This window comes from Carettochelys insculpta, chromosome 14 (assembly GCF_033958435.1).
Source record: "Carettochelys insculpta isolate YL-2023 chromosome 14, ASM3395843v1, whole genome shotgun sequence".
NCBI lineage: Eukaryota > Metazoa > Chordata > Testudines > Carettochelyidae > Carettochelys > Carettochelys insculpta.
This window is the reverse complement of record NC_134150.1, coordinates 2,700,111-2,727,632: the sequence shown is the minus strand read 5'-3', so window position 1 is coordinate 2,727,632 and position 27,522 is coordinate 2,700,111. Positions and strand designations below refer to the sequence as shown.

General features: G+C 60.2%; 1 protein-coding gene across 1 annotated transcript in view; it reads right to left on the bottom strand.

The window, feature by feature from the left end:
- Positions 1-23,838, bottom strand: part of CARMIL2 (capping protein regulator and myosin 1 linker 2) — a 72,845-nt gene extending 49,007 nt beyond the window's left edge. Inside the window, exons 1-16 of the mRNA XM_075009116.1 lie at positions 23,808-23,838; positions 19,793-19,884; positions 19,491-19,541; positions 18,003-18,062; positions 15,459-15,580; positions 14,187-14,284; positions 13,265-13,335; positions 11,643-11,716; positions 8,587-8,662; positions 8,408-8,496; positions 6,556-6,650; positions 4,841-4,927; positions 4,296-4,405; positions 3,456-3,533; positions 1,851-1,927; positions 365-469 (exon numbers count right to left, since the gene is read on the bottom strand). Of these exons, the coding sequence (XP_074865217.1) occupies positions 365-469; positions 1,851-1,927; positions 3,456-3,533; positions 4,296-4,405; positions 4,841-4,927; positions 6,556-6,650; positions 8,408-8,496; positions 8,587-8,662; positions 11,643-11,716; positions 13,265-13,335; positions 14,187-14,284; positions 15,459-15,580; positions 18,003-18,062; positions 19,491-19,541; positions 19,793-19,884; positions 23,808-23,838 (1,316 nt within the window). The remainder of the gene's footprint in view (positions 1-364; positions 470-1,850; positions 1,928-3,455; positions 3,534-4,295; positions 4,406-4,840; positions 4,928-6,555; positions 6,651-8,407; positions 8,497-8,586; positions 8,663-11,642; positions 11,717-13,264; positions 13,336-14,186; positions 14,285-15,458; positions 15,581-18,002; positions 18,063-19,490; positions 19,542-19,792; positions 19,885-23,807) is intronic.
- Positions 23,839-27,522: the final 3,684 nt, after the last annotated feature.

Here is a 27,522-nt window from a genome sequence, read left to right as displayed (position 1 = left end):
AGCATGGGCAGTGCTGGATGTCCTGACCTGGGATCAATAACAGCACAGAGGGGCCAAGACCCTCTGAGGCCGCAGCTTCAGCCAGTTGGTTCCTGGCCAGGCCGCTCAGACCCTGCAAACCCCAGGGGCTTCACCCTCTCAGGCTCCCCTAGCTGCAGCCACAGGTAAGACCCACCCGGACACGCGCAGCTTCACCAGCCAGGAGGCTTGATCCAGAGGCCCTTGCTATCTGCATCTCCAGCTGCGGGCCCCAGCGCAGACCATTGTCATAAGAGAGGAGCAGGTCAGAGATGGGTCACCCGTGTAAATCTGGCCATGCCCTGGCAGTTCTGTCCCTGCGCCGGTTGGAAACTGGGCCCCTTACCTCACGGCCTCAGGGGGCAGCTTGGTGCCTGCCAGGCCAACGTGCTGCAGGGCAGCCGCCTGGTTGAAGAAGCAGTTGATCGCCGGAGGGACGTCGCGCATCTTTCTGAAAGCGAAACAGAGGAGGGGTCGGCTGGCAGAGCGGGAGCGGGAGGGCGTGCTCAGAACAGCCTCCGGTCATCCTTTACAAGGGACTCCATCAGGTTCTTGGTCAATTGCTCCCAATGTGAGCTACCGCACCTGCTCGTGAAGCACGTACCTTATTTCTAGCCTAAAGGGGGGTAGCTTCCGCTGCAGGGAGGTACCTAGTCTGGACCAGTCCTTTTCGGCCAGCATGCCGGGAGAGCTGCCCCAGGGAACCATGAGGCTTTGTCAATTTCCCCTGGTGGCTCTTTGCAGAGCCATACAGGAGAGAGGAAATCCCGACCTGCACCAGGCTGCCTGAGTCCCAGCTGACGCCGGGTGGGTCATTTTCCCCCGGGCAGAGGCTCTTTGCAGAGCCAGTGTAAGGGGAAATCCTGACCCTGCAAGAGAGCATTCGTGCTGGGAGGCGCCTGAAAGGGGTGATGGGGAGCTCCCTTCCCTGCTGTGGCAAGAAGGGAGCCAGTCCCAGCTGGGACACGGTTTAACGGCCGCATCCCGGCTCCAACAGGCTGGCGGGGAGGGAAGGGAGCTCGCTTTCTGGAGCCACCTCCCCACCCATGAGTAATCAAGTCACCGCTGACATTGGTATTCTCAGCAGAGAAGCATTCTCGTTGGCAAACTCAGGGCAAGAATGAACCTGCCTCAACACCCACAGCCACGCTGGGACTAGCAGGCTCTCGCCCATGCCTCAGACACTAATATGGTGGCTAAGATAAGAACAGCTGCTTGCCGACGGCAGAAGGGGCCAGCAGTCGCTGGCGCTGGTGGGGGTTAAAAGTCAAACTAATCCGTGTAGAAATGCAACAGTAGCTCTCCAGGGTCGTGGAAAATAATATTGATGCTGCATGTCCCTCCCGCACGCTACTCTCCCATGCCTCCCCGCAGCTGTTTGCGAAGGACTCTCCCCGCAAGAAGTGCCCGTCTGGGGGAAGCCCTGCCAGGTGATTTCAGGGCCAAGCCCTCCCCGGCTCTGCTACGCCGCGGTGAGGAGCTGCACACTGGTTAAACTGAGCGTGAAAAGGGCCCAGCTCAGCTGACGTCGGGCACGTTACCGCACCCGTCGCCACGCGATTCCAGCTTCCCAGCTGGCACACTGCCCTGCACACCCGGATGGAGGGCTGAGGTTTATTCACTGCTGCTGGTTCCAAGTGCGTTACTAACCCTGGCCGCGGCGGACTGGACGGGACACGTGAACAGCTTGGGCTGTGGGCCCAGAGGTCACCAGCGCTGCGCTGGGCTGCGGCTGAGACTCCGTCCAGAAGGAGAGGCGATGGCGTATGGCGGACGGACGAAATCCCCGGGGCCGGATGGGACTGGGGAGGCAGCAGGGCCCTGCCGCTTACCTGTGGGAGTACACGTTTTTGGAGAGGTCCAGATGGGCCAGGTGAGTGCAGCATCCCAGGGCCAAGGCTCCGAACAGCTTCAAAAGGACATGGGAAGCGTGTCAGACCAACGGGCTGGGCTGCCCACCCGGCATCACTCCGTGACCCACGGCCCCGCCTTCCCGTGCTGGCACAGCCCCTTGCTCAGCAGAGCCGGGCAGCGTTTTGGGAGCCACCCCCCATGGGATGGCTTAACCTCCCCGCATGCTGCTGGGACCACGTCGGGGCTGCCCTCCCACCTGCTTCCTTTGCAAGGCTACCAGGAAAGGGCCACTGGCTCCCTCTCCCCTGTGGGCCATTTCTCCCTCCTTCCCCATCCAGCCCCTGCTCCCGCTAAGGCTGTTGGGGCTCACACTCTGCTGGCCAAAATACTCCGGCACCCTGGGCAGAGCTGAGCCATGTGCTGCCGGGCACAGGCCTTGCTGTCGCACCCTGGGGCACCGGTCAGTGCTAGACACCGCCAAGGGGCCATATAACAACCGCTAGGCCTGACTGTGTGTGGTCTCTATTCCCCCCGCCAAGCAGTTTATGCCCCGCCTCACCCTGGCATCAGAGCACCGGCAAGACAGGGCCAGACTGCTGCCCGCTGTGCCCAGGCGATGGCTGTGGTGAGGGAGAGAAAGGAGCCAGGCTGCTCATGTCCCAAGCTCGTGGTCTCCTCACCCGGCCAACCTTCCTGGGTCACTGGCCCTCTGCCGGCTGCCTTGCCTGAGGCAGACGAGCCCCTTGGTGCTAGGACCCAGGGCACCGCTACAAAAAGAAACTGAGTGGCCCAGCCTGGTCAAGGGGCAGAGCTCCCTGTGGGAGTGGGCCACACACTGGCTGCTTTTAGACTGCCCCGGGCCGGGCCGGCCCAGGAGAGGGAGCCGGACTCGGTTCCCACAGAACGGCGATTAACCATCTGGTTTCCGGAGCAGCTGGCACCTGCAGCGCCCACCGAGCGCAACGCAGCCGGGGGCAGTGGGGTGGAGAGTGTGCCCTGAGCTGTGCGGGTCAGCCAGCGGGGTGGGGGCTGCAGCCGGCGAGCCCAGAGGAGCAGGCAGGGCTGGCGCTTGGACAAAGCCACAGCTGGCTTGTAAACGAGCACCCCGGCTACTCCTGGCCCCCGCCCGGCCGAGCAGACCCGCACGCGCAGCTCCCGGGCACCCGTGGGAGAGAGCCAGGCCTGCACGCGGCAGGGCCGGTGAGGGAAACAAGGACTGGGAAGAGGGAGCGATCCCACAGCCCTGCGAGCGGAGGTCGTTTAAGGCCGGGCCATAGATCGAGCACTCGGTGCCAAGGCCGCTCTGACCCTGGATGGCGGAGTCGAGATTTACGCCCAACCCGGCCCCTGCTCCAGGCTGTCCCTCTGCACCAATAACGCACAAGCCTTGCAGGGCACCGCAACAATCTGCCCTGTGGGGGGCTCAGCCAGGCCCCCAGTGCTCCCCCGCCTCTGCCCAGAGATGCGGGGAAGGGAAGGGCCAGCCCTGGGAGGCAGAAACAGCCCAGAGACAGGGGCTGCAGATCGCCGGGAGGAAGGTCTCAGGAGCCGGCCGGAGCCGCGCGCAGCCGTTTGCGGCCTACCGTGTCCAAAGCGCAGTCCGTGCCAGCCAGGTTCAGGTGCGACACCGCGTTGGGGCGGCTGAGGAAGCGGTGCAAGCTCTGGGGGAGAGAAGAGGAGCATTTTAGGGCTCCGCCAGAGGCTGACTTCTTGCTCCTGGTGCCGGATGCGGGACAACCCTCTCAGGGCTCAGGACGAGACCGGCCCCCGGGCAGACAGACTCTGTCCTGAGGTATCACCGGTTAGTGGTCAGCCCAGGAGGCCCGTCTGCAGGGAGCCCGAACGCCCCTTCTCATGGGCGCCTCCTTGGGCGCACTCAGCTGCGGGTCAGGGAGACACCAGGCGTCCATGTTCCCATCGCAGCCCTGGGGCGGGACACAGGGTACGTGGGGTCTTGGCGAGGCATCCAGAAAGCGTAACCACCACAGGGGGACTCCAACCTGCGACCTCCGGCCCTGAGAGTCAGTCTGTGTGTCCAAGGGCCATCACGGGGGCCAGTGACCCACCCCTCAGCTTCTGGCTTACAAAAGCCAGAGACCCCCAGGGAGCCACCCAAAAAACCCAACCAGACCCCGACACCAGGCCTGACCCTTCCGCCAGCCAACTTCCAGAACGCGCCAGATGCTGGAGTCTGCGCCACTGTCCGAGGGCGGCTTTCGGGCTGTGAGTTCAGGGACCCAGCGCAGCCACCCACGCAGGCAAAGCTCCAGCTGGGCCTGCCCCAGCAGGCGTGCCCGAGCGGCAGCCGTCTCCGCATGGACGGCCCCGCACAGAGTCGGGGATGGCCCCGCTCGCTGCACACGCTGCCGGGGTGTTAGCCACAGCTCGGACCTTCCCGCCTGCGCGGCACGAGTGCTACGTACGCTGGCGTCGTCCGTGGCCAGGAGGCCGGGGTTCCCCGAGAGGTCCAGGTGCTGGAGGGAAGCGCTGAAGAGTCCGTTAGCTGCAAGGGACTGGCACAGAGCGCTGGCTCCTGCCCAAGGGAGGGAGGAGACAGTGAGCGCGGGGAGAAGGGAAGCACAGCAGAGGCCAGAAACCCGGCCGCCCCCGAGCTCCGCTGGGCTCAGACTGCGGCGAGCCGGCCGGCGAGAAGGGACCTCTCCTACTGCCCTCCCGGGGTGGGTAAGAGCCTGGGACTCGGAGAACCAGCCACCCAGTGCAGCACCGAGCGGCCAGCAGAGCCCTGGGGCTGCCTGGCTCAGAGGAGGTGCCCCCTGCACACGCCCCGGGAGTGCCCAGCCAGGGGGCAGAGCCAGCTCAGACCCCCAGGGAAGGCTAAACTTGGGGGCTGAGGCAAGGTAGGGCAGCCCCACCACTCCCGTGTACCTGGGCTAGCCTGGAGCCCCCTGGCTCCTGCAGAGGGTCCCCAAGGCAGCAAGGAGTTTCGCGCCCCCCACCCCACAGAGACCTTTGGCGGCCAGCGAGGTCCGGGCGAAGTTCAGGCTGCGCAGGCCCCTGGCGCGCTGCTCGAAGTGCTGGCTGAAGGCTGCGACGCCTGAGGAGAGAGCAGGCGGGCTGAGCACGGAGGCAGGCGACCGCACACCCGGGGCCGAGACCAGCGGTGGGAAAAGGACCCCAAAAGTGACTCGAGTAGCAGCGCAGCTGCTGTCCCTTCTGGCTACTTGAGTACAAGCCAGATGGGACAGGCAGGCAAGTACTTCTACTCAAGTAGTTTTCCGGGGCAGGGGTGTGTGTGCTGGCGCCTTGTACTTAAGTATACCGCCCCCCTCCCCCGCCAGCAGCTGTATTTTTACTCAAGTAACTTAGGGGGAACTTTCCCACCTCTGGCTGAGAGAACCGATGCCAGCTGAGGGAAGGGGCACAGCTGCCTGGGACCTCCCCCTTACACAGCTCCTGTGGGGGGTGTTCCGGGGCAGGGGCATCTAGTCATTTCGTCCTGCGCCTGTTCACGGCACCCCTCCTCCTCCGGGTGAGGGGGCGTCCTCCCGAGGCGCCGGCCGAGCTGGGGCCACCTTCCGGTTCCTGCTCCGGCTACACCCCCGCCTGCCCTGCAGCGCCCGCGCACACCAGACCACCAGGCCCAGGCGGTGCGACGTCGCAGGCAAAGAACTGGTGGGGGCTGCCAACTTTTCTGCCCCAGCTGGGAAGGTGCGCCTGGCTTCTCCCCCACCCACCGCTCCGCTCAGGGCTGGCAGCTCCCCAGGGCTTTGCCTGCTGCGGCACCACCAGGTACGAGGCCCTGGCCAGGGGCCACGCCCAGCAATGCCCTGCCTGGCGGGGTGCAGCCCGCCCCTGCCACGGGGCCAAGGGACAGGCTGGCGGCAGGCCCTGAAACACAACTGAGCGAGCCGCCAGCAGGGGAGGGCGGAGGTGGCTTAGACCAAGATGCACTAGGTTCAGTGGTTCCCAACCTGGGGGTCAGAGGGCTCCAGGGGTCCACAGGGGAATTGCAGGGGGGTCTGCGGGCCCCTGGGGGTCTGTGAGGGAATTGCAGGGGGGTCTGTGGGCTGCTGGGGGTCTGCGAGGGAATTGCAGGGGGGGTCTGTATAAAAACATACAGGTAAATAAAAACGATCCTAGAAAATAAGTTCTAAACATATTGCCAAGTCACACCCCATTAATGGTTTTGAACTTCATCTCTTCCAATCAATCCTCTTTTTAATCGCTGTGCAAAAACCCCTGGGGGGTTCCCTTTTCTGCTTCATGAGGCGACCATCGCGCTGGGGGTCTGTGAACCGTTTGGGGGCGACTGGGGGGCCACGCTAGGGAAGAGGCGGGGACCCACCACACTAGCTGCCTCGTGAGGACCCTGCAGCTTCGAGCCGGCCCGGAAAGGAATCTTGGTTTCCAGCCAGTCGTGTGGATTTCTGCGTTTCGGTGGGGCGGCCCGCCCAGGCCCCAGCCCTCCCACCTGCCCACAGCCCCACCTCGGGGAAACTCAGTGGAGGTCAAACGCTACCTGCACACCCCACCTGAGGCTGGCACAGCCACTTGCGCTGGGAGGCTGGGGCAGACAGGGACAGGGCGTGGCTCAGACCCAGCCAGCTCCCCCCCGGCCTCGGGGCAGACCTGGGACAGGAGCCAGAGAGTCCGGAAGGGATGGGGCAGGACAGGAACCCCGCGGAGCTGCCGGGACACTCGTGGGATGGGATCATGGGCTACCTCTGTCCTCCAGCTGGTTGCCGGCCAGGCTGATGGCGCTCAGAGCCGACTCTGGGTGTCCACTAAGTGCCTGGGCCATCCGCTGGGCAAAGTCACTGCAAGGCAAGGGATCTCACTTGGTCACCCAGCAGCCTTCCGGAGCGCGCCCTCCCTCCGCCCCCGAGCCACAGGGCCCGGTGCCCCTCGCAGCCTATAGCACTGGGTGGCAGCCTGCCTCTGCAGCAGCGCCAGGCCAGCAGAGCCGGGAGGACATGGGGGCTGCATGCCTTACGCTTATAGGTCCCCAGAGCGCCGAGCTCATGATGCACCATCCTGCAGCCAAGGTGGCAGCTGGTATGCTCTGCCAGCACTGCAGCCACCCCGCCATGGCTCGGCCACAGCCATGCCCGGCCCCACGCCTCCAAGGGGTGGCAACGTTCTGCCCTGCTGGTTGGAACCAGTGGAAAACCTCCAGCTGTCTGAACTTCCCGAGGAAGGTGGCGGATTCTCCATCCTTAGAGGGATTCAGTTGGGGTTGGTCCTGCTCTGGGCAGGGGGCTGGACTTGATGGCCTACCGAGGTCCGTCCAGCCCTAGCACTCTAGGACTCCCCTGCCCTGCCCCTGGGGGACTGGTGAACTTCAGGGAAGGCCGGGCAAGGCAGAACGAGGGCCTCTGCTCTCAGAACCACAGCTAGACACCAGTACGTTCCTGCCAGACCAGGGCTGCAAACGGAAACGCTTCACAGCAGGAAAGACCTCCACCTCCACAGCCCACCTGCCAGCTCCTCCCAACGTGAGGCCAGAAACCCAGAGCCCCCTGGCCATACTGCTGAGCGGACGTGACCTACAGCTCGTCCATAGCTTTTCAAAAGAGGGTGCACGCCAGTAAATCTCCGCTGCTGGGGATTTCTGGTGGGAGCTGGGTGCCTCTGAAATGCCCAGCCAGAAGGGTTGTCTAGCTGTGTGAGCTGGGCCTCCAGTGCAAATTATTGTCATGCTATTAGGAGATTTTTTTTTTCCTCCCTTTCCCAGGTTTTGGGCATTTAAATTCATCCCCTGAGAAGGTGACCACAAGCCAAGGGCAGCTGTCAGGTGGTTTAGCTGCAGCTGATAATGTAGAAGGCAGACAAGAATTCAGTGGCAATAATTCAGCGGATGACAGGCGAGGTACAGAACAGCTGGGGAAGAGGGCTGGCCAGAAGCACAGAATCAGCACTGGAAGGGACCTCGAGAGGTCATCAGGTCCAGTCCCCCGCCCTCATGCCAGGACCAGGCACTGTCTAGACCATCCCTGACAGGGGGGTCTCCGTGTTAGTCTGTATATGAAAAAACAACATGAAGTCCTGGGGCACCTTACAGACGAACACATGTTTTGGAGCAGAAGCTTTCATGGGCAAAGACCTGCTTCATCAGCTGCCAGCTGTCTGTCCAACCTGCTCTTACATATCTCCAGAGATGGAGATTCCACAACCTCCCCAGACAATTTATTCCAGTGTTTAACCACCCTGACCTGATGTCCAACCTCAACCTCCCTGGCTGCAGTTTAAGCCCATTGCGCCTTGTGCTGTCCTCTGAGGCCAAGGAGAACAATTTCCCTCCCTCCTCCTTGTAACCCTCTTTTAGCTACGTAAGAGCCGCTGTCATGTGCCTTCTCTTTTCTAAAACTAAAGCAGATCAAAGAGACGGAGCACGTGGACTCGAACCTGGGACCCCTGCAGCTTAGGGCTGTAGCTGCTACAACAGGAGCCTCTGAGCTCAGGCTGCAGAGAAAAGTCTTGTTTTTTTGCTCTAGGCATCACTCCATGGGACAGCGACCCTCACCTGGGAGGTGTGCGGATTAGACACGGCCAAACAAACATTCCCCTTCCTTACAATTTAAGCCCACCGTTTTCCAGCACCAGCTCCTCCAGCGTCACCGATTTGCTGAGCATGTACAGAAGCTGCTCGGAGATCTCCGGATTCTGGAAGAGAGGAAAGGCCAGCTGGAAGCTGCATCTCCCCTTCTAGCAGAGCCGCTTCTGAGCGTCGCCGGCCCGGCGCTTGGTACTCACCAGCCTGAAGTCCTTGGAGTACAGCCGGGTGAACCACAGGTTGAAGGACAGCGCTGTGATGCTAAGGGCCACGTCTCTGCAGGGGGATACAGCAACAGAACGGGGCAGTCAGTTGCTGCCCAGCACTTGGGAGACAGCTGATAACACTCAGCTATTTTAAAGCCACCGCTGGACTCCTCAGCACTCTGACAGCCACTGCACGACGGCCGGCAAGGCCACCTGCATCCCTGATCTGCCAGCAGAGTGGCTGGCGAAATCCTGCCCCAGGTAACATCTGCTCTAGGTGTTTCTAAAGCTCACTGGGGCTCCTATGGGGAGCTGAGGCCTGGAAGACATGTGACATCTCCAGGTCGGTCCCCATCGGGTGGGTCCTTTCCTGCCCGATGCACTTTCAGTTCTACAGACTCTGCTCCGAGCCCCAGCGCAGACCGTGATGCAGGGCCAGGGCCCTGGCTGCTCCTTTGGGCAGATGCGACTTTGGTCTTTTGGTTTCTCTTTCTCTCAGGCCTGGCCTCCATGTAAAAGTTTGACCAGTACAATGACATTGGTTCTGGATAGGAGTCTGTTACTGAAATAGTTATCCCCGTGCAATTATAACTGCCCACGGGCAGGCTCGAACCTGGGACCTCTGGAGCACTCAGCTAACCCTCAAAGGGGACTCATTCTTTGTGCTTGTAAGTGTTCTACGTGCCACTCCAGGGGACAATGACCCACACCTAAGTGTGCCGGTTACACAGTCTCTCGTACAAACACAATTACACTGGCATAAACCGGCCCTAAGGGTAGCTTATTCCCCTTCCCTTATGGCAGAAGTGACATCACTGTAAGATAAGAACAGCGAAGCAGCCACGGTGGGTCAGACCGAAGGCCCATCAAGCCCAGTCTCCTGTCTTCTGACGGTGGCCAAAGCCAGGTGTCCCGGGGGAGTGAACAGCCCAGACACTCACGGAGCGATCCTTCCCCGGTCATCCATTTCCACCCCCTGACAAACAGGCAGGGACCCCATTCCCACCCAGCCTGGCTAACCACCATTGATGGACCCAACCTCCAGGAATTTACCTAGCTCGTTGTGAGCCCCGTTACGGGCCTGTCCTTCCCAACTCTCTCCGGCGCGGAGGGCCCCAGCTTGGCTGTGCACTGCACAGAAGAACTTTCTGTTTGTGACAACTCTCTAGCTGGACCTTGCGTGAGAAAGCTGCTCGGACCAAGCGTCCGAAGACGGCCCTTCGCCTGCAGAGAGACAGGCCACAGCCACAGAAAGTTCTTGGCCTCTCTCACGCAAGCACCGCTGCTACCGCAAACCGGGTTAATCTGCAAACCCAGCAAGGAGTCCGGTGGCACGTCAGAGACTAAGGGATTTATTGGGCCTCAGCTTTAGTCCTGTGGCGCCGAGCGGGTGGGACGAAGAGCCACGTGGACAGAGCGCCAAGAGCCACGTATTATAAAGTTATTTCTATCTAATACGTGGCTCAATGCCCTCCCCTCCCCCAGAGCCAGGCACCCCCATTCCCCCTCCCCCCTGCTCATACTCGATGCCGGCAACTCACCGGAGCCGCCACCACGCACTTCTCCCACCAAACACCGGGGTGGAGCGGTGGACGGTAACTCCAGGCCCATGGCTCTGAGCCGGAGCCGCATACAGTGGCTAAAAGAGCTGCGGGTTGGCCACGCAGCTGCTGAAGCAGGTATGGCCCACAAAAGCTTAGGCCCAAACAAAGCTAATAGTCTTTTAGGATTCCTCATTGTTGCTGCTGTTAAGCCACTACAGAGAAGATGACAAACAATCAAGAGGTGGCAGCCAGAAACTCAGCCAGCCGATGGTGGAAGCCTGAGCCATAAGGGACAGCTGGGCTCTCTCTCTGCTCTCCCATCGTTGTGGGCTCAGACTAGGCCAATGGTTGGCATTCAGAGCGCAGGGGGCCGTGCACAAAGGCAGACGGGGCACACACGGACTTCTTGGTTAACCTGCGGCTGGTTCTTTGGAGGTGGAGGGCAAGAGAAACTTTATCCCGCTGTAATCGAGAGGCTGTTCCCTAATCATGGACGGCCTGAAGATGCTGTTTAAATGTCACAGTTCCTGCCCGTGGGGGAAGTTCCAAAGACAAGCAGGGGTCTGAAATAGCTCTGTCAGATGCTCCTAAAGGAGGTGAAATTAGAAGCCAGAGCCAAATAAGACATTCTAATGTGCTTGCAGGCTAGTGTTTCAAATGGAGTTGGACTGTTCGCCACAGCCCTCAAAAGCTTTCGCCCTGATCAGTTTGTCAGCCTTCAAGCTGACAAAATAAGCAGAGTTTTGAGCCCTGCCATCGAAATAGCTACTTTAGCAATTCTCCTCCTTATCAAAAGGGACCAGCCTTGTGAAATTCCATCCCACTGTTCGCCACAGCCCTCAAAAGCTTTCGCCCTGATCAGTTTGTCAGCCTTCAAGGTGCTACAGGACGACTCCTTGTTTTTGCTGAAATGGACTAACACGGCCACCTCTGCAACTAAAATAGGAAGTGGAGAACTACGCCTCATTTTGTTATTTCCTGGCCACTTTGCGCATGGACCCTCTGTCCGCTGCTAACGCCAGGAGAGCTGACTCCTACACACGTGAGGAGCAGGTCCGGGGAGTAAGAAGAGACATTTATACACAGTCCAACTCCATTTGAAACACTAGCCTGCAAGCACATGTAGCACAGGGCCCGTGGGGTATGATATTCTCAGGCCAGGTCTACACTAGACATTAAGGTCTATTGTAGATCAGCAATTCTAGCCACGGCAATTGAGTAGCTGGAATCGACTTATCTGCAATCAACTTATCTAGCCGTCTTCACAGAGGGAGGCGGACGGGAGAGTTTCTCCCATCGACCTCCCTTACTCCTGGCGAGAGCGAGAAGCATAGGGATCAATCGTCGACCTCTGGGAGTTCGGTTTCGCGCGGTCCCGCTAGGCACATGAAAGCCAACCCCAGAAGATCGACCCTAACGGGGTCGACCTTCCGTGGAGGTACAGTGAGTTTTCCCACTTCTCTTTGCCTGGAGCAATCTTGATCGCAGAATTCGGCAGCCGCTCACCTGCTCTCCAGGTGAGTGAAGTCCAGCAAGTTGAACTCTCGGCAGTCTTGGCTGTGGTAGATATTGTCCACATCCTGACAGAAAGACCAGTCAATACATTAGTCCAGAGAGATGCCACAAGGCCGGATTACAGCCCACCACCAGGACGCAGGCTGACAACGGTGAACAGTCTGCATTCACCATGCATGTCCTAAGCGCCTCGAAAGCTGGCCCAGCACCCCGCCCAACAGGGAGCCCTCACCCAAGCAGGTGCATGAGGTCTGTTCAATCACTGCTGAAATCAAGGGCCATGGGAACATGAGAGAGAACACAAAACCCAGGGCTGTAGCACAGCAAGACAGCAGAGGTCCCAGTGGGCAGCTGGCTCATTGCTAGGAGAAGTGTCATTAGCGGGGAGAGGAAAGAGCTCTCTGCAGGGGACAAGGTGATCCACAGACTCTCCGGAGGGGCAGGAAGACACTGCAGCCAGGGAAGAGAAGCCGATCCAGGGAACACCGGCTGGTCTCACCCACACGAAAAGCCACCTGCAGTCTGAAGGGTGTGCCAACCAGAGGGCATCTGACCCCTGAGGGGCTTGGTCCCTCTCCTTGTGGGCCCCTCAGACCCCCCAGGAGACCTAGCAGCTCAGGGAGACCCTGGATGGGTCCGGAGGGAGAAGTCCCATGGAGGTTGGTGGCTTTGGCCACGAGGAGGGACGGCACAGAGCTCGGCTCCCATCTCCCTGCTAGGCCGAACCTGCACCCTGAAACACCCCAGCATGGATCTTTTCAAGCCAACGCATTGCTTTACAAAGCTGCATCTAACCCAATCCTCCCCGATCACATCTAGCTGTCTTCCCCAGGACCTCCTGCCCACCAGCAACTGTGTGGCATGTAATTATTCCCCAGGACTAGTATGATGCCTATGTCAGATCCACATGCATCTCCTGCACCATGGTAAAGCAGAGAGAGGTGACCAACCCTGAACTGAAGCCCTCAAGACAGTGGGAGGTCATTGCTTCCCTTGACCGTTTGCTCCACGGTAAAATCTCTCTCTTGGTTTCAATCTCTCTTGCTTGTTTTCTTCCTGGATTTCTGGCTCCTTGGTACTATTGCTCCTCCTGCCCTTGATGTTTGCAACCTCTTCCGGATCACCTCAAGGGGTCGGAAGGTCCCATGCTTCCAGACAGTTAAAGAAGGTGCCGAGGAAGACTTCACCTCCCATTGATCTGGACACCGTGCGACTAGGCACCTCCTCCTAGCTCCTGAGCTGGAATTTATGGCTCTTCAGCTCGGTCCCAAATCCCTGGACCAAACGCACACCTAAGGTGAGGTTATTTCCAGGAGGTTTCATGAGAACCTCTCAAATGCCAGTGTTTAGCAACTTCATCTTTGTCCACGTCTCTCTCTCTCCAGTGCAAAGAAAGTCACATCCTTTCCAGGGCTGATAATTTAGTGACCCAACTGGGGGTGGAAATTTGCCTAAATTAAACAACGATGTAGCACAACACCGAAGGATGGCTTATTATAGCCAACTGGAGAGAGGGCCGGTATTGTTTCAGACTGGAATAAAACCCATCCCATACGTCTCCCCTAGTGCCGAGACCTTGAAACGACCTGCCGAATTTGGTTCCACCGGCTTACCCATTGGATCTCCTCTCTGAAGGTGAAGCCATTATAATCACACAAAGCAGCATATGTCTCCGAAAACCCGCCTGCAAACAGAAGACAGTACGGACAGAAATGTTAGCCACAGCCCGGGGAGGAAATAGGGCATTCAGGGAAAGAGAAACACCAAAAATTATGGGATCCAGAGAAGAGGGAAGGCTGGGAGAACTGCCCAATTAAACCTTTAAGCCTGAATCTTGGAATGGAGGCCTCTCTGTTGGATAGAGACCGATTCCCCTCTTTCTTATCTCCCTTTCTTCTTGTACTGAGTTCTCTGACCTCTCTCACTGGACCCAAGCCATTATGTGTAATGCACAACCTTTGCAGGCTGAAAGGTCCTTTATTTAAATGAGAACGTTTAGATCACAAAGTGATGGCTGCAAAGTTTCCTTACTGCAACGAGAGAGAAAATATCGCAAAGCTAACCCCTGGGGGATAAAAAAGAAAAATCGGGAAATGCCACAATTTCCCATTGTACGTCATCAGAACTCCCTTTTCCTAGAAGCCCTGCCTCATATGTGTAACCGCCATCACCGGGACGACTCATCGAAACACAAGAATCACGGAGGTTTTTGCAGGACTGGTGCCAATATCGTATAAATATTTTCCCCAGCTTATGACAATGGTGCAGGCTGCTCCATAGCCAACCGAACACGCTGAGGCCGGCGCGCAGGTGTCTGCGGGTGTCAGTGCTAGTTATAATTTCTACAGCGCCCAATGAAAATCAATTGCTAAACAGCCAATGTGGGTATTCTACCCTGGAGGAACTTTGCCCAGCCCTGGTTATGCTTCCGTTCAAGTCAACAGAGCTTTGGAAGATCCCACCCCAAGCCACTAAACCCCCCCCACCGCTTTTCTTCACGGTATTTTGGTGTGTCTGTGACGGAGGTCAGATTACCACAGGGGCCTTGGTTTTTCTGCAGCATGTCTTCCAAGGAGTCTGCTCTCCTTTGAATCCTTTCAAACAGATCGGGGGGACAGTTCTTGAGCAGTTTCCTGTGAAAAACAATGCACGGTTAAGTAAAGAAATTGGTCAGCCCTGCAGATCTACTATACGTTGGAGAGTTTGTCTGTCAGCCTGCCTGTTTGTTCAAGAACGCCTCCTAAATGGCAAGAGCCAGGGCCGCAAAATTCGGTACGCAGCTGCCTCTTATCATAACCGAAAGCGAAGGCAGGGTTTGGCTGCGCCAAGACAATGGGAAGTGCCTGGAATGGGATTGTTTTCCACAAACAGAAAGAGAGGGGCTCTGCTGGCAGGGACAGTTGTGTTGTGTAATGATAATGAGGGGGCAAGAAGGGCCAGAGCTGGGGAAAGAGACAGAATCACTAGGTAGGTGAAACAGGCAGACGGGGGCATGCCCTCCCCTCTCGACTGCCCCAGCTCCAAGCCTCCCCCCCATCTGGTGCCATTTAGAAATGGCGAGGGAGCCGGCACACCCTCTCTGTTCAGATGGGCCCATTGCTGGCTATTCCCCTTTGTCAGGGAGTGGGGGAAAAGGGCAGCGTCTGTTGCATTCCTCCCTCTGGCTGGGGAGTGCAGTGGGTCGATGAACCCAGACCTGGCCCAGCTGGGGGAAATGTACCCTCCCCCAAAGGGCCCAAGGAATGCTGGGTAAGTCTGCTAGTAGGTTTATACTGACCAGAAACGGAGGTACTCACTCAGATAGGAACCTGTCATACTAATCAGCTTTGTAACCCTTAGTACTCGCTGTGTGTTTTTCCTTAGAATACCTTGCTCTTACCTACCACTTTTCCACATGCAGATCACAAAGCTCTCTACAAGGGAGAGCCGCATCACAGGAATCTCAGGGCTGGAAGAGACCTCAGGCGATCATCAAGTCCAGCCCCCTGCCTGCCCAGAGCCCCAGTTCCCTGCTCAAATGGATAGTCTTATACCCATTTCACAGATGAGGAAACCAAGGCAAAGAGGGCTGCAGTGAGTTGCCCAAGGTCACCCAATGGGCTTGCAGTGCAGCCCAGAATAGAACCCAGCCCAGACCTCTACCCCATAACCCACACTGGCTTTATATTAAAATGCCCCGCATTTTAATTCTGTACAAGCCAAATGGCCAGATCATGAGGCCAGAGACCCCTAAGAGGCTGCCCCACTAGCAACAAGGCAGGTTAACCTATTATAACCACCACGCAGCTGTTTCAGGAACAGCCTTACCCAGGGGAATAGTCCGACAGGACCTTCCTAAGCGACATGCTGATGTGGACGACCACCTGCTCCAAGTCGTCCAGTGACATGAGCCTGAAGACGAAAGAGGCTGTATCTGTTTCTATGACAACCTGCAGGGATGAGATGACTGACATTGGAGGCGCGATGGAGGACAGCTGTCACCACGTGACATAACCACAGCATTATTACACGTCATTCTCAGAGACGAAGTTTAAATGGACCTACGGTTAAGAAAACGCTTCAGCAATTTGGCGGAGGAGAACACGATACAGGTACCAGATGTGGTCCCAACATTAAGGTGTTATAAACCCAAGAAATCCCAAGTTACACTTAAAATCATGCCAGCCAATCAAAGGGACGGAAAGACACAGCTGTGGCACCCAAGTAACGTGAACGCCGCCCTCCTGCGACACCTTTCCCTCGCCCTTGATTTGCGGTTCCAGGTTAAACTGATTTAAAGGCACACCTGACTTGATTCCCCCTCTTCTGGCCGCCTCACACGCTTCCAGTGTCGTTCGGTTACCAAGAGCATTCCGGGTTAAATGAGAAGGTCAGTTCAAGGGTGCCACGTTTACCAAAGGATCCACTTTTCAATGCCATTTTATCCCCGACCCGAACTAATGATTCGCGACATTCCGAGAAAAATTCACTCACTACTCGACCAGCAAAGACCATCATTTTGATGAGGGTTTTTCCACACATAAACTGGCTAAATCCCAGCTCGAGCATTCAACTCAGCCTTAGCAGTGGGCCTCCATAACAAATCAACGAGCGGCCGTAGCATCAGGCAATAAACCAAATCATCCTTGCGCTCCCGCGGCCGGACACACACCTCATGAAAACGTACAAACCCAGACCTAAAAATCTCCTTGCTCTGCTCCCGCTCCTTTGCTGTGATGATAAAGAGAACAATTAATCGGCTTTTATTGGCCTACCGAAATACCGCGCTGGCCCTGCAGGGTGGGAAGATGTCACAAGACTGCACTGAGTCATATAAATCCAGCCCTTGGTGCTCTCTGCAGCTCCCCAGAAGCACACCCCCAAGGAGACCCTCCCAAGGAGCCGGGGCTTACAATTCTCCTAAGCCAGCCTTGCCAGCCTACCTGCACCAGCCACACCCACTACTGTGCTCTTCACACATCACTGAGGTAAGCAGGGCAAGCGTTTTACACCCAGCAAATTCTCATGGGGGCTTTGGGAGACAAATCCGTGGCTGTTTCTCTAGGGGACAACCAGGGCAATAGGTCCTGAGCGGAGAACAATCTCTTCTTTGCTAGCCCGGCTGATACTTGTAAGAGACTTGCCCTTTCCCACAGACACGTCACGTGAAACACGTGCTCTGATCCCCGGCTGCCTATGTGACTTCCAACAAAGAGCAGCAACTCCTAGGCTGCAGTGAGCCGCAAGATCGGACTCAAGGGCACAAACAGCAACCTGCCCTGGCGGCTAAGAGCGGCTGCGGTCTGACGGGCTCCAGTCAATGCATGCAGAAGGATGTTTCTCTCAGGTTGCCTGTTCTGCAGCTCAGTCAACGAGGTTTGCCAGATGCATAATCTCCTCTATAAGAGCCTTTGCCGGGTTTTAACATGTTGCCTGGCTAAATCTGGACTGTCTGCGTAATTGGCGTATCCCAGCCCTCTGCGGAAAGGCTGCGGCCCGGAGACAGGAGACATTGAAATCGTGAACTCCTATTTTCCTGCCAAACATTGTACTCAGCCACGATCTGCAATGTGCATGCACCCCGTGTGCCCCTGAATTTAGAGGTGCAACGGGAGGTGGGCTCTTGTGCCAGTCCGTGCAAACAGAGCCAGCGCTGTCTGCAATTCAGCCCTCCCAGCACACAGCTCTGCGTGGAGCGATCCTAGTTTCAACCCCGGGCGCACCCCTGCTCCTCGAGGCCGCAGCACGGGCAGGTACAAGGACGTGGCCTTCTGGTGGGGGGCTTTGCTCACCAGACAACCAACAAGAAAGCGCATTCAGCCCGAATCCGGGAGCTCAGTAAATGTCACAGCCACAGAGAGGCCAGGGACTGCCCCACCCCTGGCGTGACAGCTGGCAGGAGAGCCCCCGGTTGTGGCACCAGCTCTGCAGGAAGGAGGCTGCTCGGGGGCCGGGACAGGCTCCTCGGAAGGTGGCTATTTGCAGCTTCCCATGGCTGGCTGTGGGGCGCTGCTCAGCTCCCAGTGTCCCAGAGATCAGGGGAGAGGCTGGCTCTGGCCAGGTTCACCTCCCTGCCCAGGGCACCCAGCCAGCACTGGCGCCGGAGTTGCAGGTGCCCTGGGTGCAGCCAGGTGTCACCTGCTCATGGAGGCCTCTGGGGGGTCCCCATAAGAATGGAGGGGGGTTCCCAGTGGGTGGGGCACAGAAGGGTTTCCTGGGGCTGCCCCAAGGCAGGTGGGCGTCCCAATGGGGTGGCTGGAGGTGGGTGTCTCCGATGGGCGGTGGAGAGATGAGCTGTCCCGATCGGGCCGTTCTGTTGCGGGGATGGGCTGTCGCTGTGTGTCCCGCAGGAGGGGCCCTGGCTGCACTCACCTGGCTGAGCTCCTGCGTCACGATCTCTCTCACCTCCAGGAAGCTGAAGCTGCTCCGCACCTGGGAAGAGACGGGTCAGACCAGGGCCAGCCCGCCCCGCCCTCCCAGCCCCCTCCCAACCTGTGTGCCCATGGGCCATGGAGCCTCTGCTGCTGCCCGACCTGCCGGCAGCGGGATACGATCCACACGCCCTGAGCTGATCCCTCCAGCCCTAAATCTACCTCTGGCCCAGCCCGCTTCCCCCTCCGCACCCGCTGCAGACTGAGTCCCCAGCCCCCCGGCCATCTCCGGTGCGGGGCTCCAGCAGCAGCTGGGAGACCCCCCCGGCACCAGTGTCTATGTCCTACCTGGCCTCTGGAGCACCCCAACAACCCCATCTCCAGCAGGGAGCCAGCTGAGCCCCTCCCCCAGCCAGCCCGCACCCCCGGCCTTCGCGCCCCATGCCGGGAAGAGAGCCAGAAATGCGGCAAAGGAGCACGGCTGGGGGAGCCGACGTTGAGAGCGGAGCCCTAGTGAGCAGGGAGCTGCCCTGGGCGGGGGGGCCTGGCACCGCTCAGGCTGCAGGGATCTGCTTGCTGGCGCACTCCCCGACAGGCTCCGCCGCCTTTTTCCCGCACGTGAGCGAGGCAAACATGGGGAGTTTCAAAAGAAACTGGAGGGAACCCCCTCCCAGTGCGTGGCTGCCCCCAGCCTGCTCTGCGCCTACCAGGCTCCAGCCCCCCGGACCAGCTCCCTGCTCCACGGATGCGGGGATCTGGGTCTGCGCACCCCAGCACAGCCGAGTTCATCCCAAGGGCCTGGCCAGGGTTCCTTGGCTCCCAGGGGCACCTCCTCTGTCAGGACAAGGAGAAGGACCACGTGCGGGCTCCCTTGGCCCACAGGCTGTGCTGCCAGCTGCCCTAGCCTAGACCAACCTCCCTTGCTGCCCTGCTCAGCCCTGTCAGCTGGAAGGAGGCTGGGATCCCTTATTGTGCTCATGCCCATGAAAGGCTGGGGCTGGGATCTAAACCCCTGACTCCCACTGGTGCAGCCGAGATCCATCTCAGAGCAGCCAGCGCCCCGAGACGGGCTTGGGGCTGTCGTTTATGGAAGGGACCAGGGGGCAGCTGGGTAGAAACGAGGATCCACAGGTGGGCCAGGAGCAGACTTACCCCAGCTGAGCAATGGGTCCAAACCAGCCATAGACTGCGCCAAGCGAGGGTGGGATTTTTGCAGCGCACAATGCATTGCAAGACCTGCCATGCCACCCACCGATTACCACCAGTGCTGCTCCTTCCTTACCGCCAGTCGCCCATTTGGACTGGGCAGCCTGGAAATCAACGCCTGGGCACTTTCCTGGCTCCAGGAGGGGAACCTGCCCCTCACCCCCGCAGCCCCACCACCTCCTCACTCGGCAGCGCTGCCCTCCCTTGGCTTCTCAAGGTCACACACACCCCAGGTACAGGCAAAGTGCCGCGTGCCCTCACCCCCGTGCAGAGAGCTACTCACCCGGACAGGGAGCATTGCTGGCAGCACGTACGCCCTCCAGCGGGTTAACACCTGCATGGGAGGTAAATCAGGGTCAGAGCCATGCTCACCGCAGGGCATTGCTACGCACTGCTCGCGCCAGGGCCGGCACGCAGGGCGTGTAACAGCCCCATTAGAACCCACTGTTACCTATAGGGGAGCCTGAGCCAGCGGTACATGCCATCGGAACACGCCAGTGGGCGTGTGATTAGCCTGCCGAGGCTGCCCCCCCTCCGGCCCCCCCTCCGAGTCAGGGATGGAAGCCCCGAGTTCCCAGGACCTACCAAGATGTCGTCTTCATAGGTGGCTTTGACCTGCAGCTGGACAAGCTTGGCCAGGGCGATGTGCTTCGGGCCCAGCAAGGCTGCGATGCCCTCTGGAAAGGCAAGACCCAAGCAGAGGCGTTGGCAACTATGGGAAGGCGGAACGGCCCCCCAACCCCAGCCAAAGCCCGTCAGCGGCCTACGCAAAAGACTTCAGGGTCTCCCCGAAGCCCTAGGAGATGCCCTCCACCCCACAGCCAGGCAAGCAGACCCCTCTGCTTTGCATTCTCAGCAGGGTCCAGTCACCAGCTGGGTTCTCTGTGCCCCACTAAGGGGGACACATGAAGGGGGTCACAGGAGGAGAACGCCAGGGTCTGTGGGTGAGAAACTGGGAGGAGAGTTTGCAAACAGCCTTGGGAATTTAGACACACTCCTTGGAAAGGACCTGAATCCGCAATCCTCCGAACGCTAGCAGCCCGAGGACCCCCCTCGATACCAGATCGTTCACAGAACCCAAAGGTGGCTTCTAATGTTCTCTGGATGTGCTCAGCCCTGCCTGGCCCCATCCCACATTTTCCGACCCCAGATCCATTCCTGCCCCCCTCCTGAGCCCACCCTGGCCCCACTGCTCCTCCTCCTGCCTGACCCTGAACAATGAATCCCCAGCCTGCAGGAGGCCCTGGGAAGGAGGGGAGAAGTTGGTCAGCATGGTGGGTGGCCCTGGACCCCTGGAGTACCAGTCCATGGACCCCAGTTTGAGAACCGCTGCCCTAAACCATTGTAGCGACCTCCACCTTGTCTTGGTGTCCCAGTGCCAGCCCCGTGGTGTGGGCACACGCCAATTGCCTCGTCGCACGGCAGGGCTCGGTAGCGGTGGCTAGGACTACACCTTATCCCCCGCAGGCCGAAAGGAATCGCCATAAACACGTGCAGCCTGCAGGTGACTCCCCAGTGGAGACGTCCAGAATGGGGTCCGGGGAGATGGACTGACCCAGGGCACACGAGGGTCATTCTTCACCTCTGTGGACCCCCATGAACAGCCTTCCGGGGCTGGGCTTCAGGGGCTTCCTGATTGCACGCCTGCTTCTCCTTGCCAGCAGTGTGGAGCTCACGCTCAGGGCTTGACTTCGTGGCAGGCGAGCGCACAGCAAGCCCAGGTGAAGAGCCACAGCTCGCCAGGACGCCCCGTCCCATATGGACGCTCACTGCTGCTTGCGTCACTGCACCGTGCCGCTGGGCGTGCTCCACGGCTGCTCGCGCTCCGCAAGCCGCTGCGCTGTCGGCTGGGAGCTCTCGCTCTGGTTGGACGACCGCTCGGGCTCGCTTTTCATCTCAGACGCGTGGCCCAAAGGCTCCTGACTCCCCTGGGATCTTTAAGGCCTCCTCCTCAGAGGTCCTTCCAGGTGTTCGATGGCTTCGGCCTCTCTCCTGTCCAGGCCAACTGCGTCACCCCTGTAAGAACCCTTGCGCCGTCCAACCCATTGAAAGCCCCTTTCTTTGGCATGCCGCAGAGGATGACTCTGTCCCCCTTGCACTGCCCGACTGCCTTTACCCCCAAATCAATAATCCTCAGCACCTACTCCCCTTCCAGCCAGACACTCGGGGACACGGCGCTGAAACAATCCCAAGGGGAAGTCGATGAAGGCCGCATCTACCCCAAGAGACAGGGGAGGTCCAGAGCTCTGAGCCGACTGCTCAGACCTGGGCTCACAGCACAAACGGAAAACCTTCTGGCACTGACCCATCTTCCGGAACCGAACGGCTGCGCTCGCGTGAAAGGGGATTGATCATCGCGCTGCTGTTCGGCTGAGCACGGCGGGGCAGGGGCTCTCTCTGGGGGCCCCTGCCCGTGGCTGGCGAGAAGATGATGCCCTGAGACGCTGGCCCAGATCAGATGAGGTGCTCGGACCCGGCTGGGTGGATGGGGAGGCCGGGGGCCACCGCTCAGGTCCAGCCATTGTCTAGACCCTCCCTCCAGCCTTCCCTGCCCTCAGCTGATGAGCTGAATTGCCTAATTGCTAATCGTTGGATCACCCAGTCCTTGACCAATCCTCTTCGCAGCCAGGCCCGGAGGAGGCCACTTGCAACGAGCACACGCTGCTGACTCAGCCGGAGGCTGCGCGCTGGTTGTCACAACCACAAGCAAGACAGCTGGTTAACAGGCCAGAGACACTCAACGCTGCTGGTTAACAGGTCTGATTCACATGTCAACACTGAAGCCTGAACGGGGCGGGGCTTTTCCCCGGATTCCCCAGATCTGCAAAGGGCCCTTCTCCTGCACCTACCAGGAGGGAGCGTCAACCTCCCAGGCCTGTCCCGTGGGGCGGCCAGGCGGGATTCCAGCGCCAGGAAATCTTGGAAGGGTTACAGCTGTGGCCACCGCCCTCTTAGCCAACACCAGAGAACGACCCAGGGACCTCCACAGCGAACCCCACTTGTCTCCCAAGGCTCAGCTAGAGAGACAGGCTCGCCACCTGGGGACCGGCCCAGGGCCCATCACACCGCTACCCCACAGGTTACGCTGCCAGCTCTTCCAGTGGCGTTCAGGGGTGGCAGCAGACCTGGCTCGGCTCACGGCGGTTTGCTCTGGCCTCAGTGGCTTGCCACAGACTTCTGGGTGAGGCCCCTGGCTTGGTGGCTGCAGGGGGTGTGGAGTTGCTTGGGGGGCAGGATATGTCCCTGTGGGTCTAACAACCCGCAGCTCCTCCGGCTGCTGCGGTGGTGAAGCCACATGAACGTCTGTGGCCATAGCCTTGGTCGGTGCAGCTCCAGAACCCAGAGGCTTTGTTATCCAAGGGGGCAGCACGCAGCCCTCCTGTCCTGAGTGGTGTGGGTGCCCCCACTCCATGGATCTATTCTCCCCTGCCCCGGGCTGGGAGCTGGTGTGTCCCATGCCAGGGGCTGCGCGTCTCCCCCGGACACCAGGGCGTCAGCCTTTTGAAGCCCAACCAGAGCCGGGAACCTCTAACTTACTGGGGCGGTGCTAAGGGCTGGTCCTTCCGCCTGCACACCGTCACCTAGGGCTGGAGCTGGTAGGGGCGCCATGGGCCCGACCCGCCTCACTCCGACCACCCTGGTGGCAGGGGCACAGGCCTGCCTCCCCTCCTTGCCCTTCGGGGCCTTCGCACCGGAACACCCCTCCCTGGCAGAGGCGGATTAGGGTTTTGGGCGCCCTAGGGCAGACCAAGCGAGGGCTCCTCCCAGCCTCACCTGCCAGGAGTGGGGTCGGGCCAGGCAGAACCAGTGCACAGAACCCAAGCCAGCCCCAAGCCCGGTCCATATCTCCCCAGCACCCGCAGCCCTCACCGCCCCCCGGTATCTCCCCCCAGAAACGGCGAGTGCCCCGTTCCTGCCCCAGCCTCTCCAGGGGAGCCTCAGCTCAGACAATCCCCAGCCAGGTGGCCTGGCCTCACGCCCAGGGCCCCGGCCTGCAGCCCCAGCAATCCAGCCTGGAGTTCAGGCAGAAGACTCCCCTCGCTCATCTTCTTCCCCCGAACCTCCTCGGGCTCCCACCAGCGTCTGCCTCCCCAGGCCCCGGCGCTGCCCTGTCCCGGGGCGCTGGGCCTGGCTCGTGAGTCGCCCTCTTCTCTTCTCTTCTCTTCTGGGCGGGGAGAAGGTCCCTGGAGGCGGCGGCCCAGGTCAGAAGCTGTCTCGTGACAGACACCCCCCCCCGCCCCCGCGTTCAGCCAAACCCTGGGAACTTGGGCCACTTCAGGGCTGGATTGCGGGGTGCTGCCGGGCCCCGGCGGCAGTGGAGCCGAGTCCCCCTCACGCAAGTGGGCGCCAAGAGGATCCTCTGAAAAGCTGCTCCCAAGCTGGGAATGCCGAAAGCAACGCACGCTCGGCAGCCGCCGCTGCCCCGTGCCCGCTCAGCCCGTGGGCGTCGGAGCCAGGAGAGAACCCAGGAGTCCTGCGCCCCCGCCCCCTGCTGGCCCCTCCGTGGCGCCAGGAGACGGTCGCAGAGGCCCACTGCAGGTGGCCCTGGTGGCAAAGCAGGCGCCCGAGCCGGCCACGTGGTGCCAGGGGGGCAGCTTACCTCGCAGGTGGCCTGGGATCCCTCCTGCCATCTCGGGGCTCCGGGGAGAGCAGCCAGGTAGCAGGGCGGGCTAGCAGCACCGCATCTCAGCCCGGCCTGCAGTCAGAGCGAAACTGCCCTGGGGAGGGAGGAGGAAGCAGGGAGGTTAGTTACCAACCGGCAGCACCCCCTCCTCCCTCACCGGCTGCCTCTTCCTGCCCGGCAGCCAGCCGAGCTGGCAGCCCACGCAGGCTCCCAGACGGCCTGGCTGCAAGGCAGAGGGCTGAGGAGAGGCGCCAGGCCACAGATGGCTCCAGCCTGGCAGGGCAGGGCAGGGCAGGGAGCTCACACGAGTCCTTGCCCCTTTCCGCCTGCAGCCCAGCGCCCCGGCTGCCCTCTCCCCGCCTGTCCCAACCCGGGCGTCCCCGTGCCACAGCTCTGCCGGTGCCCCTCACTCCTGCCGCGGGGCTCCCTCGGCCGAGGCTGTCCCCACACCGCCGCCTGACTGGGGATCCAGCCCAGCCCAGCCCAGCCTGAGGGACCTTTGGGGTGGGGATTTTCCAGGCCTCTGTAGGCCGAGCCCCTGAGGGACCCTGCCCCACAGGCCCGGCTGAGAGCTCCAGAGGGGAAGGGGTGGGAGCAGCAAAGAGCCGGCCCCCTCCCCTCCGTCTCCCGGGCAGGCTGGGCTGGGCTGGGCGCAGCAGCCGGTCAGCACAACCTCCTTCCCTGGAGCGCTCCTGGCTGATCCTGGCCCTCCACCCGCCTCCTGCTGCAGCCCCCAGCTGCTTCTCGGGGAGACCCCTGCCAGCCCCGGGGTCGGACAGCACAAGCTGCTGCCCCGCTGGTGGCTCGGTCGCTCGCTCGCCCCTCACTGGGGCGCCGGCTGCTCCGGAGAGGGGCCCGGGGTTTTGGGGTGCCAATTGGGAGCTGCTCTGGGCGCCCCCTCAGGGGTGCTGAGCCCCCACAGCTCCTGGTGCCACTAACACTGCCGGGCTGCCTGGGGGAGCTTGGGGGTGCCCGTCTGTGTCACGGGGCACGCAGATGAGGGGAGGGGAGGGCAGCTGAAGGGGGGGTCTGGAATTCTTCACTCCCCTCTTCGGTGCCATTGCTCAGCCTGACTGGAGCAAGGGGCCAGGGGTTTTCCAGCCTGAGCTGTCTCAGGGAGAGGGGGCGGCAGGACCCCAGCCGCGTCAGAGGGCACGGGGTGAGGTGGGGCGGCTGTGCAGGAAAGGTGGCCTCTTCTCGCTCTTCGCACACGTGCGAGCAGTGGAGACACCCTTGCAGGAAGTCACCCGCCCGCAGGGGCTGCTGCCTCCGTCGACTCCAACCACAGCTGGGGCTGCAAGGGGTGGGGACACGCAGGCAAATACAACCCCTGCCCAGCCGGGCCAGGCTGGGTGACACTCCCCGGCGCCAGGTTTCAGGCTGGAGACCTGGGTGAAGCACCAGCAGCCTGATCTGCAGGGAAGAGGGTGAGTCGGGTTTCAGGGTTAGCACCCCATGGGGCTGACTTGACTGGCCCTGGGAAGGCGTTCACGCCTGGTCTGCGCCCCCTTGTGGCCACGTGTGGCACCACTGCTCTAGCGCCCCCTGCTGATCATCCTGGAGTGCAGGCAGCCAGAAGGGCACCCCAGACAATCCAGCTGACCCCCTGCTGCATAGCACCTCCCCACTAGCCCCAGCAGCCAGACAGAGAGCGAGCGCCACAGCCCTCAGCAGGCTGCGAACCTGCTGGCGCCCAAGGCCCTGCATTGGCAGGGAGATGCATTGACAATCCTGCCAGGTGCCCCCCCCCCAGACCACACGCACGCTGCAGAGCCAGGCCACGAACCTGCAACCTGGCTCCCCCAGCCACATGTGGGCAGCAGCGAGCCTGACCCTGGGAGCGGGCAGCAGCCAGCAGAGCCACGAGGAAGAGAAAGCTGGTGCCAATGCAGAGCCCTGCCCCACTCCCCCAGAGCTGCTCCACGCCCCCCCGATCACTGCACCCTGACACTACCCTGCTACTTCACCCTAGAACCTGCTCCCCACAGACCAGAGCACCCCCACCCTGGCCTGCACTGGCTGTTCCACCCCAGAGCTTCCCCAACCCTTGCCCCAGTGCCTGAGCGTCCCTCACCCCAGGGTCCTGGCCCCTGTCCCACCACTCCTTGAGGCCCCACCCCCTGGCCAGGAGGTGGCGAGAACCATCCAGGGACCCTGGGCCACTGTGGGGAGCCGCAGGCCCTCCACCTGACCTGGGTGGGCATCATGACCTGGGGGTCCAGTGATGCAGCTGAGAGGGCAACTGACACTCCAGATCCTTGCAAAGGGCAGATGCAGAGGGGCTCTCCCAGTGACCCAGCTCCCCAGGCAGCCCTTACCCCAGCCCAGTGCCAGCCTCCAGTCTAGCCAGCAGAGGAGTCCAGGGGGTGGGGACCCATTTCCAGCCCCAGCAGCTCAACCCCTTTAGTACAGGTTCCAGAGCTCCTTCGGGGCCCCTGAATTGGCAGGGCCCCCTGCAACCAGGCCCCTAGGCATTAATCTGCCCCTGTGGGGAGCACCCACCTTTGGTCTTGTCCTTTCAGCTCACTGCTCCTCGGAAGCAGGCTGTAGGTCCAACTGCAAAAGCCAAACACAGCTGGTCACAGCCTGTCTGACCCGCGTCCCACAACAGATGGGGTTCTGCATCGCTGCCCCGTGCGGCCAGCTGTAGTTAATTGGGCAGAAGCATTCTTCCCTTGGCCTTGCCAGGTCTACACCAGGATTAGGGCAGCCTGATTTTGGTGATGGGGGAGGATTTTTAAACACCCCCAGGCACAGGCCTTGGGGTCTATGTCTAGCTGCAGACAAAGGTGAGACTGCAGCCCATAGGTAGCACGAGGAACTAGAGCACCTTGGGGCTCTGCAAGCCCCTTCCACTCCCCAGGGCTTAACTCCCTCTCCCATTCCCTGTGGTACATGCATCCTTTGTTCCCAGGACCGAGATTACACCGGGGGGCTTCCCTTCCCATCGCAGCGCTGACGTTCACGGCTTCTCTCAGCTCTGTTCCCTACCTGAGCTCCACGTCCAGTTGAGAACAATCCTCCATGAACTCACTTCAGCCAAACTTCTCCATCCGGACCCTGGTCTTCTGGCCTCCACAACTTTGTCCACTGCAGCTCCTATCCTGTGGCATGTAACTCCCTACAACTCTGGGCCACCTGATTTCTGCACAGATTTTCTCCCCCACTCTAAACTCCAAGGTGGAAAATTTCAAAAGGCCCAAAGGCTAGTTAGGCATCTAATGCCCACTGAAGGCTGCATGGGTTGCCACTTAACTTCCAGGCGGGCCTTTGAAAGTTTCCCCCTTCTACAGTAAAATGCCACTGCTACATTTACAGCAGCGCCAGGATTTCGAGAAGCCAACCGTTATACAACTTTGTGTTATCATCCAGCCTGCTGCATGGCCATGCAGCTCTCAAACCTGCTTCTGGCTGGGACTTCCCCGCATGAAACAAACTGGGGCGTAAGCAACAGAGGGCTGGCACACAATTATACACCAATGTACATATTCATTTGGGAGAACAGACTAGATTTCACACACATTGCCATTCGCCACCAACCGAATCTCTTAACTGCAACTCCTGTATAAGGAGAACATAAGTCCAGCCCACCAGAGCTTTGCTGTTGTGTTAACTGGAGGTGGAAAAAGGATCCAAAAAGTTACTTGAGTAAAAGTGCTGCTGCTTTCACTCCCAGAAACTTGAGTACAAT